We start from the raw sequence: 21,637 nt of genomic DNA on the forward strand, positions 1-21,637 counted from the left end.
ATAGTGTTTCGTCCTTGTCTATGTGTTCCCAGTTTTCGCAAATTGCTGCTTTTTATAGCTTGTGTTCTTATATATATTGTTGCTAACTGCTATGTTTTCGTTGTAAAGACTATAGTGTTTTCTTTGTTTCTTCGTTTGTTCGCTTGTGTTCTAGTTGCGTAATTCGTGCGGCGAACTGTGCTTGCGATGTGACTGGACATTTCCTGTTGTTTTAGCCACGTTCGATTAATCTTGCATTAAGTGTATTGACCTTTGAAACAAAGTCATTTTTGTGTTGCAAGTTCTGATGTATCTTAGTGTTTCGCCTTTGATCAGGCTTTTAAAGCGTAGATTTCAGGTGGCCTGATGTTTTATGTAAGAATTCAAATCTGTCGATTTGTGTTCTTAGTTGTATGTGGAGTCCATCGAGACTTGTGTTTGAATTTGTCTTTTTTGGTCAATTTGTTTAGCATAGTGTATTTGATTTTCCTTCTCCTAATGTTTGCGTTTTATATGAGATGAACTCTGTGGGGACGATTTGGTGTTGGGATGAATTTCACCTTGCCCAGTGCATTGATTTTTGCTGCTCTTAACTTGTGCAATGATAGATTTTGATGAATCTAAGATTCGTGTTGTTATTTATGTTTATGCTACGTTCGGCATTTGTACGGTGTTTCACTGTGTTTGAGATAATATGGTGTCTCCTCTTGTACCGTTTTTTCTGGCATTTTTGTTGTTTTTCCTGTTTCTATGTTTGGTGACACAGTATTGTGTAGATTTGTATTTTGCATTTGTATTACGGTAGTTCTTGTTTGGAGAATATGCTGGCCTTAAAAAAGGCCGTCTGGTATGGGTTTCAAAGACAGACCCGATTCTGTTCGTCCCTTTGGACGTTTGTGTTTTGGGTTGTGTATAGTCCTTTCGTTTGGCCAATAAATCATATCGGCTCTGGAGGCATTTGGCTGTTTTTCGTGTTGTCTTTTGTGTTGTGTTATAGGCCCCGTCTTAAGTATGACCTAGTGATTCTATATCATACATTATACACTAAGCCCCCCCCCCCTTTGTCCAATAACACGAGTCCCTTGAGCGTGAGGACAATATTTTACTTTTGCATCTTGCAATCAATGTGTTCTCTACTGACACTGAGAATATCATGTCCCCCTTCGTGGCATAATTTAAAGTTATTGGCCCTATCTATAGTATGGTGCTAGTGTATATATTATACATCATACATTAGACACAAAGCTCCCCCAGTCCTATATCATAAGTACCTTATGCCTGATGACAATAATTTAACTTTGCATGTTTCTATCAAACGTTTCGCTACTCACGCTGAAAATATAATGTCCCCCTTCGTGGCATAATTTAAAGTTATAGGCCATGTCTTCAGTATGGTGCCAATGCCTGTGTATTATATATTATATATGCCCTCCCCCTTTGTCCAATAACATAAGTCCCTTATGCAGGAGGACAATAACTTAACTTTGCATGTTTTTATCAACCTGTTCGCTACTAACACTGTGAATATCATGTCCCCCTTCGTGGCATAATTTAAAGTTATAGGCCCCATCTTCAGTATGACCTAGTGACTGTATATTATACATTATACACTAAGCCCCCCCCCCCTGTCCAATAACTCGAGTCCCTTGAGCGGAGGACAATATCAATGTGTTCTCTACTATCACTGAGAATATAATGTCCCCCTTCGTGGAATAATAAAGTCATAGGCCACGTCTTCAGTTTGGCGCTAATGTCTGTGTATTATACATTATACACTGTGCCCTCCCCCTTCGTCGAATAACATAAGTCCCTTATGCCGGCGGACAATAATTAAACTTTGTATGTTTTTGTCAACCTGTTCGCTACTAGCACTGTGAATATCATGTGCCCCCCCTCATGGCATAATTATAAGTGATAGGCCATGACTTCAGTATGGTGCTAGTGCCTATTTATTATACATAATACAAAAAGCCCTCCCCCTCGTCCAATAACATAAGTCCCTTATGCCGACGGACAATAATTTAACTGTGTATGTTTCTGTCAAGCTATTCGCTACTAACACTGTGAATATCATGTCCCCCTTCATGGCATAATTTAAAGTTATTGGCCCGTCTTCAATATGGCACTGGTGACTGTATATTATACATTATTCACAAAGCCCCACCCTTTTCGTCCTATTACATAAATCCCTTAAGCCCTAAGAGAATATTTCATTTTTGCATTTTGTTATCAATGTGTTCTCTACTGAAACTGAGAATATCATGTCCCCTTTCGAGGCAAAATTTAAAGTTATAGGCCCTGTCTTCAGTATGGTGCTAATCCCTTTATATTAAACGTTATACACTATGCCCCCCCCCTTCGTCCAATAACATAAGTCCCTTATGCCTAAGGACTATTTTTCATTTTTGTATATTGTTATCAATGTGTTCTCTATTGACACTGAGAATACCATGTCTCCCTTCGCGGAAAAAAATTAAAGTTACCGGCCCTATCTTTGGTATTGTGCTAGTGCCTATGTATTATACATTATACACAAAGCCTCCCCCCTCGTCCAATAGCATAAGTCCCTTATGCCTGATGACATTAATTTAACTTTGAATGTTTCTATCACACTCTTCGCTACTAACACTGTGAATATTATGTCCCCTTTTGTGGCATAATTTAAAATTACAGGCTCGTCTTCAGTATGGCGTTAGTGTCTGTATGTTGTACATTATATACTAAGTCCCCCCCTTCGTCCTATAGCATAAGTGCCTTATGCCTTAGGACAATATTTCATTTTTGAATCTTGTTGTCAATGTGTTCGATATTAATTCTGAAAATATCATGCTCCCTTCGTGGCATCAGTTATAGTTATAGGGCCCCCGATCTGTATGATGGTAGTACTTTAAGATTGCATTGTACATAAACCCCCTCGTGCAAAAGATATGTCCCTTAAGCGTGAGAATAACATTTCATTTGCTTTTATTTATCAAACTTTTTTTCTACTTACACTGTGAATATCGTGTCTCTCTTCATGGCTTCAGTGATAGTTATAGGCTCTGCCTTAAGCATGACATGAGTGCCTGTATATATTGTATTGTACATAAGCCCGCTCCCCGGACCAAAAACAATATTTCAGTTTTGCATATAGCTAAGCTATCAAAGTGTTTTTATAATACTGTTAATATCATATCCCACCTCACTGCTTCAGTGATAGTAATTGATCTTGCATATGATTCTTGTATATATTGAATTGTACATAAAGCCACCCCTATATTGTCCACTAACATTAATCCCTTAAGTGTGAGTATAATATTTGTCTTTTTCATATTTTTATCATCGTCAGGACAATATTTTAGTTTTGCATAGTGTTATCAAAGTTTAATCTACTTAGAATGTGAATATCATAATCCAATCCTAACCCCCCCTTCCCCCTTCGTTTTAGGGTCATAAGCCCTTCGTGTCCCCCTTCCCCCTTTCGTTTTAGGGTCATAAGCCCTTCGTACCCCCCTTCCCCCTTCGTTTTTGGGCTACCCTATTTTGCGCCTGATATCAGCACTGATTTACTGTCGACTTACGCATTTTCCGGTGTAATCACAGGCCAAACACATCGATCGTCCGCTTTTCCGAGACTAGCACGAATGAATCAGTCCGAAACTACTTGGTGTACATACAAATAGATCACAATCACAGAAATTACGACAAAGCTACAAATATATCTTCGCACGAGAGTGGAATGAAAACTATATGTAATCAGTTGATGCCCGCGATCATGCTATCATCTCCCGCCATTTTGCAGTAGAAAATGGCGCTCACGAGTTGAAAAGTAAACAAATTCGAAATGGCCGTAATGTAACTATGAAAGCTTGGAAGTAAATGAAAATTCACAGAAGGAGAGGGTTGATGTCTATATTTTTATTAGAGTTTTACATTTTGTGGTAAAATCCATATGTAACAGTCCGCTTAAAAATAATCGAGATGATGTCAACGCAGTGTGTTTTTCACAGTCGTCAGAAATTTCGCGCGCGATTTCAGAAAAACTGCACCACAGAAGTTGCCAAAAAATAAATTCAGTAACAATCAAATACACCTACCTTCACATGAATCCACTGGTTTGCCTTAAAATAGTTGAAATCACTGGAAAACGGCTCTGTAATTTTGTGTGAAAAAGCAGCCCCGTTCGACAACCGTCGGCGGGACCTACTGTAACTGACACTGGGTTTGAATTACTTCCCCTCATTAACATATGATATGAGCATCGTGCGATCAGCCTGTGTGAATATCATGTCCCCCTTCGTGGCATCAGCGAAAGTTATAGGCCCCGCTTTCGATATGCTACTAGTGCTCGTAGTGTGGATTGTACTTAAGCCCTGAGGACAATAGTTCTTTTGTGCATATTGTATTAAAAGTATTCCCTGCTGACACTAGGAATATCATGTCCGCCTTCATGGCTTCAGTGATAGTTTATAGGCTTCGTCCTTAATATGGTGGTGGTGCCTTTATATCATACATTATTCACTAAGCCCAACCCCCCTTGTCCTAATATTAAATCCCTTAAGCCCCGAGAAAATATTTCTTTTTTGCATAAAATTGTTCCCTACTGACACTGACAATATCATGTCCCCTTTGTGGCATCAGTGTAAGTTATAGGCCCGGTCCTTAGTATGGTGGCTGTGCCTGTATATCATATATTGTACACAAACCCTCCCATTTTGTCCAATAACATAAGTACCTTAAGCCTGAGGACAATATTTCTTCTCTGCATGTTTTCATCAAAGTGTTCTCTCCTGACATTGTGAATATCACATCCCCCTTCATGGCTTCAGTGCTAGTTATAGGCCCCGCTTTCAGTATGCTACCAGTGCTTGCATATTATGAATGAGTGCGCAAAGCCCTCCCTTCGTCCATTAACATCAGTCCCTTATTCGTGAGAACTATTTTTTATTTTGCATGTTTTCCTCAAAGTGTTCTTTTCTATCACCGTGACTATCATGTCATCTTTCTTGGCATCACAGATAGTTAAGGTCCTGATAAGTATGATGCTGGTGCTAGTTTGTTGCACTGTACACAAAGCCCCCCCCCCCCCCGTCCAATAACCTTAGCTCAAGCATAAGGACATTTTTAATTTTTGCATATTGTTATTAAAGTGTTCTCTACTAACACAGTGAATATCATGTTCCCCTTTGAGGCATTAGTGTTAGTTATAGGCCCCGATCAGTATGGTGCTACTGCTTTGTATATTATGCGTTTTACACAAAGCCCTCCCCTTCGTCCATGCACATAAGTCCCTGAAGCGTGAGAACAAATTTTCGTTTTTGAATGCTTTTCTCAATGTTTCTTCTATCACTGTGAATATCTTGTCGCCTTCATGCCATCAGTGATACTTATGGGCCCCTATCAGTATGATGCTAGTACTTGTATATATTGCACTGTACACAAAGCCCTCGCCTTCGGCCAATAGATAAGTACCTTAAGGGTAAGGACAATTTTTCAATTTTGCATATTGTTGTTAAAGTGTTCTCTACTAACACAGTGAATATCATGTCCCCTTCAAGGTATCAGTGGTAGTTATAGACCTCATCAGATTGGTGCGAGTGCGTGTATATATTGCATTGCGCATAAAGTTCCCTTCCTCCTTGGTCTACTAACATAAAACCCTTAAGCGTGTGGATAATATTTCATTTTTGCATATTTTAATCAAAGCCGGGACAATATTGCATTTTTGCATGGTGTTATCAAGGTTTAATGTGCTTGCAATGAGAATATCATAACCCTTCGTATTCGCCCTTCCCCCTTCGTTTTAGTTTTTCCCACACACGATGTCGTTTGGGTCCTCAAAATCTTCTAAAATGGCTAGATGGTAATAATAATAATTTTCACGACAGAAAACAAGTAAAAGGACTTAAATTTGAACTTTGAATAATAGTTCTGTAGAATAAATGATCAGAATTAGCGGAGTATCTGGTACGATGTGTAGGCTAGAACTCTATGGCTCGATTTACATGCTTCCGGGTTTGCCCGCCAACAGCACCGCGGTCGCCCTATAATCCTTTGCCATTTCCATGATGTCGGTTAATACGGCTTTGAGTTATACACACTTCACGGTATGAACAATACACTAATTGTCATAATGCTGGGTATAAAGCATTTTACCACATCGTGCATTACCATTTTTATTTGTCTTATGGCTTAGCCAATCGTTGCATCATGTGAATAAGAAAACAAGATACAAACAAATAATAAAACATAAAAATCAAATCCATGAGACACATATGTCGTAAAATAAACCATTGATCTTCGGCCTCTTTCAAATCTACTGAATTCTTTCCTGTTGCAGAAATGTAGTTGCTCGATTCTTATGATAGACAAACAAACTCGATATACACCAATTGTATTTTATTTGATGTAACCACATTACAGGATGATCGTTAGAAATTATTGACGGCTACACAGGAAAGATCGTGGCCCTAACCTGTCTATCTTTGTCAACTTTGACAAAAATCGCAGATTCTTCATTTGATAAACTTTACTCTCATTTACCAGAAGATTAGCTCACTGGAACTTTACAAATGTACTGATACTTAAGGTTGCAGTCGTGATCATTCCACCTCCCTGGATTATCTGCAATGACAATCAGAGTATCTTTATTACCTGATATTGTGTGGAATTTGAATGTTCTCTCGTAAAACTTATCGAATACTGAACAAAAAGCAACCTACGGAAACATTCCGCAAGTACAGGGTTGCCGTTAAGGTATGGTTTCATAGTTCAACTCTTCCTCTCAACCATCCTTATGAAAATGACATTGAAGTTGTCTATGGATGTGGGCGTTACAACATTGAAGGGTTAACATGTATCCTATTTCACTGTAAAGGGTATCTATATGTGTTTAGCTTGCGTTGAATTGAATTTGGAAGCAGGTTCAACAAGATACTATAGTGTGTTCTGCTGGAACACAAAGCTGCTTTGTAAGAATCAAATTGATGCAAATACAATATACGCAACTTTACTGATAACCAGATATGAACCAGAATACACTGAACTACAGCGAAAGAAAGTCAGATGTGCAGAATGCGTAGTCGTGACGCCTGTTATTGTTGCAAGTTATTATGTCTTCTGGTGGACGATCCAGTTAACATGAAAGGCACCGCATGGTGGCACAAGACCACTAATTCATTTGAAGTTGTGATAGCTGCATGGATGCTTGTTTGGTTGGAACTTTAATTTAAAGTATTTTTGTCGAGATGTGTTTCTGTTTGAATCAAAATGCAGACTGTCATGAATGATGGCTGAAGCATTCTGTGGTAATATGAGAAGATATAAGGCCCATAGAAATCATAACAATGAGCCTGAATTTTGTTTAAAAACACCATTGAGGGCGCTATTTTCCTCACTTATGCAAAATTTCCGTGGACTTCACCACACAAAAAATCATCAGTAGTCCAGCTGACATTGACATAACACCTGTCAAGAGGATTCATGCCGCTGAATGTTTTGAAATAGGAAAATTGAGCTCAACAGTACTGTGGTGGCCTATGGGAAATTAGTAAGTGGTCTTGTGCCTTTAATTAATTAGTGGTCTTCACTGTTTTTGGTGGCGACTGAGTGATTACATGTAGAAGAGGCCAGGGTGATTTTTTTATTAGGGATGATTAGGTCGCACAACATTAACAGGTTATTTTAGTGAAAACAAGCAACTTTAGTAATGAACTCATGTATTTCATTCATGATCAGTCAGTGAACAGTTGTAATTTAAAGCCAAGTTTTGCGAAGTTATCATTAAACTTAAGTTATCAGTTATTCAGTATAAAGCTTCCATGACAGCTCCTTCCTATTTTTCGGTATAGCAAATCAAAAGTTCCCACCGCGCTGCACGAAATGTGCAGCGGGAAATCGGCGGTATTCTGTATGGTTCTCATTGAAGATGGTATACCAAATTCATGTCTGATACCCAAACAAAATTCGGCAGTTCAACCTAAGAAAACAAGTCGGATATGCAGAGTTCTATTCATGTTTGTGATCCAACAACCCCTCGTTGTGTGAAGAAGAATTCAAAGTTCTGTTCACAAACGATGGAGGGGGTCACAGATCACTTTATCAGACGAGTTTGACAAGAGTGACATGTACCGGTGCCAAGAAGGTAGTGACTCGGACAAAGGGAGCATTCAGTATTGTTACAGAGTTCATTGACTTTGACGTCAATTCTGCATAAAGGTTAATTATCAGGTTCAGACAGGTTTAGACTTATTAATTATGTGCGATGATTATACCTTAGGTGAGAAATCTAACAAGTACATACTGTTCTCGTGTTTATGGTCTTGGCGATTGATACACGTAGGTACCTTGGCACCAAATACGTCAGGGAAAGATTGCATTTTATTTGTATGTAGATAAGGATTGTATGCATTGAATTGTATATACACGGTGTCTTTACGAACACCAGCTCAGACGAAGGGACAACATCTTGAGAGAAGGAACTATCTGGCAATATGTAGCATCCATTTATAAGAAATAAACGGTGTTATCTTTGAAGACTTGGAGTCTCTACGCTGTTTCTGTATCCCGATATCCTCTCGCATGGCGATTCCCCGAGGAAGATAATTGTCAATGGCAACACATGGTGGCAGAATCCGAACATACAGAGCAAGCTCCAGTTGGAAAAGTTAACACCGAACGAAAAATACGTACAGCACGATGGATGCAGCCGAGAACGAAGGTATAAATGTAGCTGAATGGCAGCGCGATGTCATGGCCAGGTTGCAGAGTTACAAACATCGTCTCTGGAAACGGCGATTGTTTAGGACCGGGCATTTTCCACGGTCTCGAAAATGAGAACGCGCTTCGATGGTGGCAGCGATATACTAACTTTGCGGACTTTCGATGCTGGTCAGATGAAAAAAGACTCAAAGGCTTTGGCCTTTACTTATCAGACGAAGCCGAGAGGTGGTTTCGGAATTTACCTGGCGATCGACGGGCTGACATGGAAATCTTAGGAGAGACTTTCCTTGAGCGATTTGATAAGTGTGGTCCTACATGGTTGTATGACAAAATGCTTTTCGAATTGAAACAGCAGTCTAACCAGACAGTCGACCATACGCATCACTGTTACAGCTGAAGGCAGAGAAAGCCCGGAAAACCGACAAGGAAATTTTATCGTACTTTATGAATGGACTGAAACCTCCACTACAAGCATTCGTCGCAGGAATGAATCCCATGGATTTTACAAGCGCCTATGAACACGCGAAGACTGCCAAAGTTGTCAACAAATTGCAACAGGAGCCAGAGAAGGAGTCAGTAGAGTTAACAGAGGAGATCAAACAAAGAATCGGACAATTGAAAGAACTTGTGAAAGAAATGTCGGACATTGAATCGAACTTGCATGAACAATCGCGTCAAAATGACTCACAACAGACAGGCAAGAGACGACGGAAAGTAGAGAAATACGGAAGAAGAAAGGCTGACAGCAAAGCAATACGGTCTAATCGCCGTCAAGGTATTTTACATAATATTTCAAAATGTTTTAGAAATTCAAGAGACTATTTCGATAGTAGAATATGTTATAATTGTGGGAAACCAGGGCATATAGCCCGTCAATGTGTTAAGAAGTTTGTAGGGTTTCACCAGAGCAAATTTACTAAGCCAGCTGTTTGTGGGATGTCATTTACTGAAGGTGAAACTCGAAAAATTTCCCACACAGATTGTTCCTCCGGGAAAGGTAATACTTTTGAAGAAAATTTAATTCCTGTGTCTATCTGTAACAGAAAGGTAAATTCTTTGATTGATACAGGGGCTAGTATTACAGTGGCTCCCATGCGATTATTAGATTTAATTCCTGAGTTACGGAAATATCCGATTTTGACATCAAAATATAGTTGTGTACAAACAGCGGGGAAGGGAAAATTGAATGTTGTTGGGTTTATGAAGATACCTGCTTATGTTGGAAATAAGCGTGTAATGTTGAATGTTAACTTAGTTGATATTCTCACTCATGATTTAATTTTGGGACTTGATTTTTTGAAGCGTTATAGAGCTGTCATTGATTTTACTGCAAAAAGTGTTAAGTTACAATCTGATGTACCATTGAGAACTACTGTCGATATGATAATTCCCCAAGGGCGTGAAATGATAATTCCCGTTAAGGTGCCCTATAAGTATGCAAATGGAGTGTTAGGGTGTTTCTGTGATAAACGAACCCGACTAACTCCTGGTGTTTTAGTAGCTAGTGGTTTGGTGTATTCGAATAAGAAATCAATGCCGATGAGAATTTTGAATACATTAGATACAGATGTTAAGATCAAGAAAAATAGTATTGTCGGAGCATTTTCGCCACTTCATATCTCAAGTGAAATTATTCCACTGGTTGAACCATGATTAATAACGTTGCTAGCAGTCACAGTCAATCACAATATGAGAAAGATTACTTGCTTGGTCAATTGAAACTTGATGAGGTCGGCATAACTGATAATCAACGTAATCAACTTAAGATATTTTACTGCGTAATGCCGATGCTTTTGTTGATTCTAGTGGTAAACTGGGTCATTGTGATTTGATTAAGCATAAGATTCAATTGCAAGAGGGTTTCTGTTCCGTTTCGTCGCGGCCCTTACAGAGTGACCCCTGATAAAAGGCAGGAAATAGAACGACAAATTGACAAGTTATTAGAACAAGGTATTATCGAACCATCTACTTCTCCTTTTTCAAGTCCGGTGGTCTTAGTTGCGAATCAGATCAGTCTTTCAGATTCTGCACAAACTTTAGGCTTTTGAACGGATTAACTATACCTGATTCCTTTCCCTTACCAAAACCAGATGAATCTTTAGAAATGCTTGGTAAAAACAATCCCAAGTATTTCTCGACTTTAGATTTGCAATCTGGCTTTTTTCAGTTAGAATTGGATGAAGAAAGTAGGCCAAAGACAGCTTTTGTCACACATCAAGGGTTATATCAATATCGGAGGCTGGCTCAAGGGTTGAGAAATAGTCCTAGTTGTTTTCAACGCACCATGCAATATGTCCTACGTAACATCAATTGGCAGTATGTTTTGTGTTATATTGACGACATCATTATTTTTAGTAACACCTTCGAAGACCACCTACAACACATTGACACCGTTTTGACGAGATTACGTGAAGCAGGATTAAAATTGAAGCCTAGCAAGTGTCAATTTATGAAGCGTAGTGTTAAATTTTTAGGACATATCATAAGTCAAGATGGAATTTCGGTTGATCAAAGTAAAGTAGAAGCTGTAAAGAATTATCCCCGCCCCTCACACAGTGACACAATTGAAGTCATTTTTGGGAATGGCAAATTACTATCGGAAGTTTATTAAGAATTTTTCAATAATAGCAAGGCCTTTACACAAATTATTGGGAAAGAATGTCAAATTTGAGTGGACTGATAAATGTGAGGAGGCATTTAAATTGAAACAGATACTATCATTGAATTGTATATACACGGTGTCTTTACAAACACCAGCTCAGACGAAGGGACAACATCTTGAGAGAAGGAACTATCTGGCAATATGTAGCATCCATTTATAAGAAATAAACGGTGTTATCTTCGAAGACTTAGAGTCTCTACGCTGTTTCTGTATCCCGATATCCTCTCGCATGGCGATTCCCCGAGGAAGATAATTGTCAATGGCAACAGTATCACTGCAGCCAAAAAGACACAGGTTCGATAAAACGCGGGTAAATGAAAGTTAGGGAACGGCAACTTTTGAGTCCAAGAACTTGAAATAAAGCTTAAGACAAGAGAGGTGAACGAGTTAAAGGTCGAATTAGAATGTGTACAGAAAGCTATCGACGAGCTTTAGACAGATATTCTACAGGTTCAGGGAGATTCGACTCGAACACTATGTGGACTGTATCATATGCAATCAAACCATACACGTGATAAATGTCCGAACGGCCGTTGTGTATCAGCGAAAGTGTGCGGTGACATAAAACATAGAGATCATATTGATGAACGAACAGAATTAAATAAGCTTGGAAAACGACGTGAGCATGTAGTTAAAGAGTTGGCTGAGATTGCTGTATACTACAGTTTCCAACGGCAAGTTTGAGGCCAATTTGATTAATTCAGACAAGAGCTGGCATTTGGTGATGAAGCCAATTGGAAGCCAGCTTCCCCGCTACCTCTTAAACAAAGGTATAAGCATCCTGAAAGCTCACTTTCACGGAAACATGCATGAACAATCGCGTCAAAATGACTCACAACAGACAGGCAAGAGACGACGGAAAGTAGAGAAATACGACGGGCTGACATGGAAATCTTAGGAGAGACTTTCCTTGAGCGATTTGATAAGTGTGGTCCTACATGGTTGTATGATAAAATGCTTTTCAAATTGAAACAGCAGTCTAACCAGACAGTCGACCAATACGCATCACTGTTACAGCTGAAGGCAGAGAAAGCCCGGAAAACCGACAAGGAAATTTTATCATACTTTATGAATGGACTGAAACCTCCACTACAAGCATTCGTCGCAGGAATGAATCCCATGGATTTTACAAGCGCCTATGAACACGCGAAGACGGCCAAAGTTGTCAACAAATTGCAACAGGAGCCAGAGGAGGAGTCAGCAGAGTTAACGGAGGAGATCAAAGAAAGAATCGGACAATTGAAAGAACTTGTGAAAGAAATGTCGGACATTGAATCGAACTTGCATGAACAATCGCGTCAAAATGACTCACAACAGACAGGCAAGAGACGACGGAAAGTACAGAAATACGGAAGAAGAAAGGCTGACAGCAAAGCAATACGGTCTAATCGCCGTCAAGGTATTTTACATAATATTTCAAAATGTTTTAGAAATTCAAGAGACTATTTCGATAGTAGAATATGTTATAATTGTGGGAAACCAGGGCATATAGCCCGTCAATGTGTTAAGAAGTTTGTAGGGTTTCACCAGAGCAAATTTACTAAGCCAGCTGTTTGTGGGATGTCATTTACTGAAGGTGAAACTCGAAAATTTTCCCATAGAGATTGTTTCTCCGGGAAAGGTAATACTTTTGAAGAAAATTTAATTCCTGTGTCTATCTGTAACAGAAAGGTAAATTCTTTGATTGATACAGGGGCTAGTATTACAGTGGCCCCCATGCGATTATTAGATTTAATTCCTGAGTTACGGAAATATCCGATTTTGACATCAAAATATAGTTGTGTACAAACAGCGGGAAAGGGAAAATTGAATGTTGTTGGGTTTATGAAGATACCTGCTTATGTTGGAAATAAGCGTGTAATGTTGAATGTTAACTTAGTTGATATTCTCACTCATGATTTAATTTTGGGACTTGATTTTTTGAAGCGTTATAGAGCTGTCATTGATTTTACTGCAAAAAGTGTTAAGTTACAATCTGATGTACCATTGAGAACTACTGTCGATATGATAATTCCCCAAGGGCGTGAAATGATAATTCCCGTTAAGGTGCCCTATAAGTATGCAAATGGAGTGTTAGGGTGTTTCTGTGATAAACGAACCCGACTAACTCCTGGTGTTTTAGTAGCTAGTGGTTTGGTGTATTCGAATAAGAAATCAATGCCGATGAGAATTTTGAATACATTAGATACAGATGTTAAGATCAAGAAAAATAGTATTGTCGGAGCATTTTCGCCACTTCATATCTCAAGTGAAATTATTCCACTGGTTGAACCCATGATTAATAACGTTGCTAGCAGTCACAGTCAATCACAATATGAGAAAGATTACTTGCTTGGTCAATTGAAACTTGATGAGGTCGACATAACTGATAATCAACGTAATCAACTTAAAGATATTTTACTGCGTAATGCCGATGCTTTTGTTGATTCTAGTGGTAAACTGGGTCATTGTGATTTGATTAAGCATAAGATTCAATTGCAAGAGGGTTCTGTTCCGTTTCGTCGCGCCCCTTACAGAGTGACCCCTGATAAAAGGCAGGAAATAGAACGACAAATTGACAAGTTATTAGAACAAGGTATTATCGAACCATCTACTTCTCCTTTTTCAAGTCCGGTGGTCTTAGTTGCGAAATCAGATCAGTCTTTCAGATTCTGCACAAACTTTAGGCTTTTGAACGGATTAACTATACCTGATTCCTTTCCCTTACCAAAACCAGATGAATCTTTAGAAATGCTTGGTAAAAACAATCCCAAGTATTTCTCGACTATAGATTTGCAATCTGGCTTTTTTCAGTTAGAATTGGATGAAGAAAGTAGGCCAAAGACAGCTTTTGTCACACATCAAGGGTTATATCAATATCGGAGGCTGGCTCAAGGGTTGAGAAATAGTCCTAGTTGTTTTCAACGCACCATGCAATATGTCCTACGTAACATCAATTGGCAGTATGTTTTGTGTTATATTGACGACATCATTATTTTTAGTAACACCTTCGAAGACCACCTACAACACATTGACACCGTTTTGACGAGATTACGTGAAGCAGGGTTAAAATTGAAGCCTAGCAAGTGTCAATTTATGAAGCGTAGTGTTAAATTTTTAGGACATATCATAAGTCAAGATGGAATTTCGGTTGATCAAAGTAAAGTAGAAGCTGTAAAGAATTATCCCCGCCCTCACACAGTGACACAATTGAAGTCATTTTTGGGAATGGCAAATTACTATCGGAAGTTTATTAAGAATTTTTCAATAATAGCAAGGCCTTTACACAAATTATTGGGAAAGAATGTCAAATTTGAGTGGACTGATAAATGTGAGGAGGCATTTAAATTGAAACAGATACTATCATTGAATTGTATATACACGGTGTCTTTACAAACACCAGCTCAGACGAAGGGACAACATCTTGAGAGAAGGAACTATCTGGCAATATGTAGCATCCATTTATAAGAAATAAACGGTGTTATCTTCGAAGACTTAGAGTCTCTACGCTGTTTCTGTATCCCGATATCCTCTCGCATGGCGATTCCCCGAGGAAGATAATTGTCAATGGCAACAGTATCACTGCAGCCAAAAAGACACAGGTTCGATAAAAACGCGGGTAAATGAAAGTTAGGGAACGGCAACTTTGAGTCCAAGAACTTGAAATAAAGCTTAAGACAAGAGAGGTGAACGAGTTAAAGGTCGAATTAGAATGTGTACAGAAAGCTATCGACGAGCTTTAGACAGATATTCTACAGGTTCAGGGAGATTCGACTCGAACACTATGTGGACTGTATCATATGCAATCAAACCATACACGTGATAAATGTCCGAACGGCCGTTGTGTATCAGCGAAAGTGTGCGGTGACATAAAACATAGAGATCATATTGATGAACGAACAGAATTAAATAAGCTTGGAAAACGACGTGAGCATGTAGTTAAAGAGTTGGCTGAGATTGCTGTATACTACAGTTTCCAACGGCAAGTTTGAGGCCAATTTGATTAATTCAGACAAGAGCTGGCATTTGGTGATGAAGCCAATTGGAAGCCAGCTTCCCCGCTACCTCTTAAACAAAGGTATAAGCATCCTGAAAGCTCACTTTCACGGAAACATGCATGAACAATCGCGTCAAAATGACTCACAACAGACAGGCAAGAGACGACGGAAAGTAGAGAAATACGACGGGCTGACATGGAAATCTTAGGAGAGACTTTCCTTGAGCGATTTGATAAGTGTGGTCCTACATGGTTGTATGACAAAATGCTTTTCGAATTGAAACAGCAGTCTAACCAGACAGTCGACCAATACGCATCACTGTTACAGCTGAAGGCAGAGAAAGCCCGGAAAACCGACAAGGAAATTTTATCGTACTTTATGAATGGACTGAAACCTCCACTACAAGCATTCGTCGCAGGAATGAATCCCATGGATTTTACAAGCGCCTATGAACACGCGAAGACGGCCAAAGTTGTCAACAAATTGCAACAGGAGCCGAGGAGGAGTCAGAGCAGAGTTAACGGAGGAGATCAAACAAAGAATCGGACAATTGAAAGAACTTGTGAAAGAAATGTCGGACATTGAATCGAACTTGCATGAACAATCGCGTCAAAATGACTCACAACAGACAGGCAAGAGACGACGGAAAGTAGAGAAATACGGAAGAAGAAAGGCTGACAGCAAAGCAATACGGTCTAATCGCCGTCAAGGTATTTTACATAATATTTCAAAATGTTTTAGAAATTCAAGAGACTATTTCGATAGTAGAATATGTTATAATTGTGGGAAACCAGGGCATATAGCCCGTCAATGTGTTAAGAAGTTTGTAGGGTTTCACCAGAGCAAATTTACTAAGCCAGCTGTTTGTGGGATGTCATTTACTGAAGGTGAAACTCGAAAAATTCCCACACAGATTGTTTCTCCGGGAAAGGTAATACTTTTGAAGAAAATTTAATTCCTGTGTCTATCTGTAACAGAAAGGTAAATTCTTTGATTGATACAGGGGCTAGTATTACAGTGGCTCCCATGCGATTATTAGATTTAATTCCTGAGTTACGGAAATATCCGATTTTGACATCAAAATATAGTTGTGTACAAACAGCGGGAAAGGGAAAATTGAATGTTGTTGGGTTTATGAAGATACCTGCTTATGTTGGAAATAAGCGTGTAATGTTGAATGTTAACTTAGTTGATATTCTCACTCATGATTTAATTTTGGGACTTGATTTTTTGAAGCGTTATAGAGCTGTCATTGATTTTACTGCAAAAAGTGTTAAGTTACAATCTGATGTACCATTGAGAACTACTGTCGATATGATAATTCCCCAAGGGCGTGAAATGATAATTCCGTTAAGGTGCCCTATAAGTATGCAAATGGAGTGTTAGGGTGTTTCTGTGATAAACGAACCCGACTAACTCCTGGTGTTTTAGTAGCTAGTGGTTTGGTGTATTCGAATAAGAAATCAATGCCGATGAGAATTTTGAATACATTAGATACAGATGTTAAGATCAAGAAAAATAGTATTGTCGGAGCATTTTCGCCACTTCATTTCTCCAGTGAAATTATTCCACTGGTTGAACCCATGATTAATAACGTTGCTAGCAGTCACAGTCAATCACAATATGAGAAAGATTACTTGCTTGGTCAATTGAAACTTGATGAGGTCGACATAACTGATAATCAACGTAATCAACTTAAAGATATTTTACTGCGTAATGCCGATGCTTTTGTTGATTCTAGTGGTAAACTGGGTCATTGTGATTTGATTAAGCATAAGATTCAATTGCAAGAGGGTTCTGTTCCGTTTCGTCGCGGCCCTTACAGAGTGACCCCTGATAAAAGGCAGGAAATAGAACGACAAATTGACAAGTTATTAGAACAAGGTATTATCGAACCATCTACTTCTCCTTTTTCAAGTCCGGTGGTCTTAGTTGCGAAATCAGATCAGTCTTTCAGATTCTGCACAAACTTTAGGCTTTTGAACGGATTAACTATACCTGATTCCTTTCCCTTACCAAAACCAGATGAATCTTTAGAAATGCTTGGTAAAAACAATCCCAAGTATTTCTCGACTATAGATTTGCAATCTGGCTTTTTTCAGTTAGAATTGGATGAAGAAAGTAGGCCAAAGACAGCTTTTGTCACACATCAAGGGTTATATCAATATCGGAGGCTGGCTCAAGGGTTGAGAAATAGTCCTAGTTGTTTTCAACGCACCATGCAATATGTCCTACGTAACATCAATTGGCAGTATGTTTTGTGTTATATTGACGACATCATTATTTTTAGTAACACCTTCGAAGACCACCTACAACACATTGACACCGTTTTGACGAGATTACGTGAAGCAGGGTTAAAATTGAAGCCTAGCAAGTGTCAATTTATGAAGCGTAGTGTTAAATTTTTAGGACATATCATAAGTCAAGATGGAATTTCGGTTGATCAAAGTAAAGTAGAAGCTGTAAAGAATTATCCCCGCCCTCACACAGTGACACAATTGAAGTCATTTTTGGGAATGGCAAATTACTATCGGAGTTTATTAAGAATTTTTCAATAATAGCAAGGCCTTTACACAAATTATTGGGAAAGAATGTCAAATTTGAGTGGACTGATAAATGTGAGGAGGCATTTAAATTGAAACAGATACTATCATTGAATTGTATATACACGGTGTCTTTACAAACACCAGCTCAGACGAAGGGACAACATCTTGAGAGAAGGAACTATCTGGCAATATGTAGCATCCATTTATAAGAAATAAACGGTGTTATCTTCGAAGACTTAGAGTCTCTACGCTGTTTCTGTATCCCGATATCCTCTCGCATGGCGATTCCCCGAGGAAGATAATTGTCAATGGCAACAGTATCACTGCAGCCAAAAAGACACAGGTTCGATAAAACGCGGGTAAATGAAAGTTAGGGAACGGCAACTTTTGAGTCCAAGAACTTGAAATAAAGCTTAAGACAAGAGAGGTGAACGAGTTAAAGGTCGAATTAGAATGTGTACAGAAAGCTATCGACGAGCTTTAGACAGATATTCTACAGGTTCAGGGAGATTCGACTCGAACACTATGTGGACTGTATCATATGCAATCAAACCATACACGTGATAAATGTCCGAACGGCCGTTGTGTATCAGCGAAAGTGTGCGGTGACATAAAACATAGAGATCATATTGATGAACGAACAGAATTAAATAAGCTTGGAAAACGACGTGAGCATGTAGTTAAAGAGTTGGCTGAGATTGCTGTATACTACAGTTTCCAACGGCAAGTTTGAGGCCAATTTGATTAATTCAGACAAGAGCTGGCATTTGGTGATGAAGCCAATTGGAAGCCAGCTTCCCCGCTACCTCTTAAACAAAGGTATAAGCATCCTGAAAGCTCACTTTCACGGAAACATGCATGAACAATCGCGTCAAAATGACTCACAACAGACAGGCAAGAGACGACGGAAAGTAGAGAAATACGACGGGCTGACATGGAAATCTTAGGAGAGACTTTCTTGAGCGATTTGATAAGTGTGGTCCTACATGGTTGTATGACAAAATGCTTTTCGAATTGAAACAGCAGTCTAACCAGACAGTCGACCAATACGCATCACTGTTACAGCTGAAGGCAGAGAAAGCCCGGAAAACCGACAAGGAAATTTTATCGTACTTTATGAATGGACTGAAACCTCCACTACAAGCATTCGTCGCAGGAATGAATCCCATGGATTTTACAAGCGCCTATGAACACGCGAAGACGGCCAAAGTTGTCAACAAATTGCAACAGGAGCCAGAGGAGGAGTCAGCAGAGTTAACGGAGGAGATCAAACAAGAATCGGACAATTGAAAGAACTTGTGAAAGAAATGTCGGACATTGAATCGAACTTGCATGAACAATCGCGTCAAAATGACTCACAACAGACAGGCAAGAGACGACGGAAAGTAGAGAAATACGGAAGAAGAAAGGCTGACAGCAAAGCAATACGGTCTAATCGCCGTCAAGGTATTTTACATAATATTTCAAAATGTTTTAGAAATTCAAGAGACTATTTCGATAGTAGAATAGTTATAATTGTGGGAAACCAGGGCATATAGCCCGTCAATGTGTTAAGAAGTTTGTAGGGTTTCACCAGAGCAAATTACTAAGCCAGCTGTTTGTGGGATGTCATTTACTGAAGGTGAAACTCGAAAAATTTCCCACACAGATTGTTTCTCCGGGAAAGGTAATACTTTTGAAGAAATTTAATTCCTGTGTCTATCTGTAACAGAAAGGTAAATTCTTTGATTGATACAGGGCTAGTATTACAGTGGCCCCCATGCGATTATTAGATTTAATTCCTGAGTTACGGAAATATCCGATTTTGACATCAAAATATAGTTGTGTACAAACAGCGGGAAAGGAAAATTGAATGTTGTTGGGTTTATGAAGATACCTGCTTATGTTGGAAATGCGTGTAATGTTGAATGTTAACTTAGTTGATATTCTCACTCATGATTTAATTTTGGGACTTGATTTTTTGAAGCGTTATAGAGCTGTCATTGATTTTACTGCAAATAGTGTTAAGTTACAATCTGATGTACCATTGAGAACTACTGTCGATATGATAATTCCCCAAGGGCGTGAAATGATAATTCCCGTTAAGGTGCCCTATAAGTATGCAAATGGAGTGTTAGGGTGTTTCTGTGATAAACGAACCCGACTAACTCCTGGTGTTTTAGTAGCTAGTGGTTTGGTGTATTCGAATAAGAAATCAATGCCGATGAGAATTTTGAATACATTAGATACAGATGTTAAGATCAAGAAAAATAGTATTGTCGGAGCATTTTCGCCACTTCATTTCTCAAGTGAAATTATTCCACTGGTTGAACCCATGATTAATAACGTTGCTAGCAGTCACAGTCAATCACAATATGAGAAAGATTACTTGCTTGGTCAATTGAAACTTGATGAGGTCGACATAACTGATAATCAACGTAATCAACTTAAAGATATTTTACTGCGTAATGCCGATGCTTTTGTTGATTCTAGTGGTAAACTGGGTCATTGTGATTTGATTAAGCATAAGATTCAATTGCAAGAGGGCTCTGTTCCGTTTCGTCGCGGCCCTTACAGAGTGACCCCTGATAAAAGGCAGGAAATAGAACGACAAATTGACAAGTTATTAGAACAAGGTATTATCGAACCATCTACTTCTCCTTTTTCAAGTCCGGTGGTCTTAGTTGCGAAATCAGATCAGTCTTTCAGATTCTGCACAAACTTTAGGCTTTTGAACGGATTAACTATACCTGATTCCTTTCCCTTACCAAAACCAGATGAATCTTTAGAAATGCTTGGTAAAAACAATCCCAAGTATTTCTCGACTTTAGATTTGCAATCTGGCTTTTTTCAGTTAGAATTGGATGAAGAAAGTAGGCCAAAGACAGCTTTTGTCACACATCAAGGGTTATATCAATATCGGAGGCTGGCTCAAGGGTTGAGAAATAGTCCTAGTTGTTTTCAACGCACCATGCAATATGTCCTACGTAACATCAATTGGCAGTATGTTTTGTGTTATATTGACGACATCATTATTTTTAGTAACACCTTCGAAGACCACCTACAACACATTGACACCGTTTTGACGAGATTACGTGAAGCAGGGTTAAAATTGAAGCCTAGCAAGTGTCAATTTATGAAGCGTAGTGTTAAATTTTAGGACATATCATAAGTCAAGATGGAATTTCGGTTGATCAAAGTAAAGTAGAAGCTGTAAATAATTATCCCGCCCTCACACAGTGACACAATTGAAGTCATTTTTGGGAATGGCAAATTACTATCGGAAGTTTATTAAGAATTTTTCAATAATAGCAAGGCCTTTACACAAATTATTGGGAAAGAATGTCAAATTTGAGTGGACTGATAAATGCGAGGAGGCATTTGAGAAATTGAAACAGATACTATCATTGAATTGGATATACACGGTGTCTTTACAAACACCAGCTCAGACGAAGGGACAACATCTTGAGAGAAGGAACTATCTGGCAATATGTAGCATCCATTTATAAGAAATAAACGGTGTTATCTTCAAGACTTGGAGTCTCTACGCTGTTTCTGTATCTCGATATCCTCTCGCATGGCGATTCCCCGAGGAAGATAATTGTCAATGGCAACAGTATCACTGCAGCCAAAAAGACACAGGTTCGATAAAAACGCGGGTAAATGAAAGTTAGGGAACGGCAACTTTTGAGTCCAAGAACTTGAAATAAAGCTTAAGACAAGAGAGGTGAACGAGTTAAAGGTCGAATTAGAATGTGTACAGAAAGCTATTGACGAGCTTTAGACAGATATTC

The 21,637-nt window shown here is 38.9% G+C and overlaps 1 protein-coding gene across 1 annotated transcript; it reads left to right on the forward strand.

Moving 5' to 3' along the window:
- Positions 1-9,123: 9,123 nt before the first annotated feature.
- On the forward strand, positions 9,124-15,903 carry LOC139142994 (uncharacterized protein PF3D7_1120000-like). Its single transcript, XM_070713186.1, has 3 exons — positions 9,124-9,454; positions 12,183-12,740; positions 15,470-15,903. The coding sequence occupies exons 1-3, from the start codon at positions 9,124-9,126 to the stop codon at positions 15,901-15,903; spliced, it is 1,323 nt and encodes a 440-aa protein (XP_070569287.1).
- The last annotated feature ends 5,734 nt before the right edge of the window (positions 15,904-21,637 follow it).

Source organism: Ptychodera flava, chromosome 10 (assembly GCF_041260155.1).
Source record: "Ptychodera flava strain L36383 chromosome 10, AS_Pfla_20210202, whole genome shotgun sequence".
NCBI lineage: Eukaryota > Metazoa > Hemichordata > Enteropneusta > Ptychoderidae > Ptychodera > Ptychodera flava.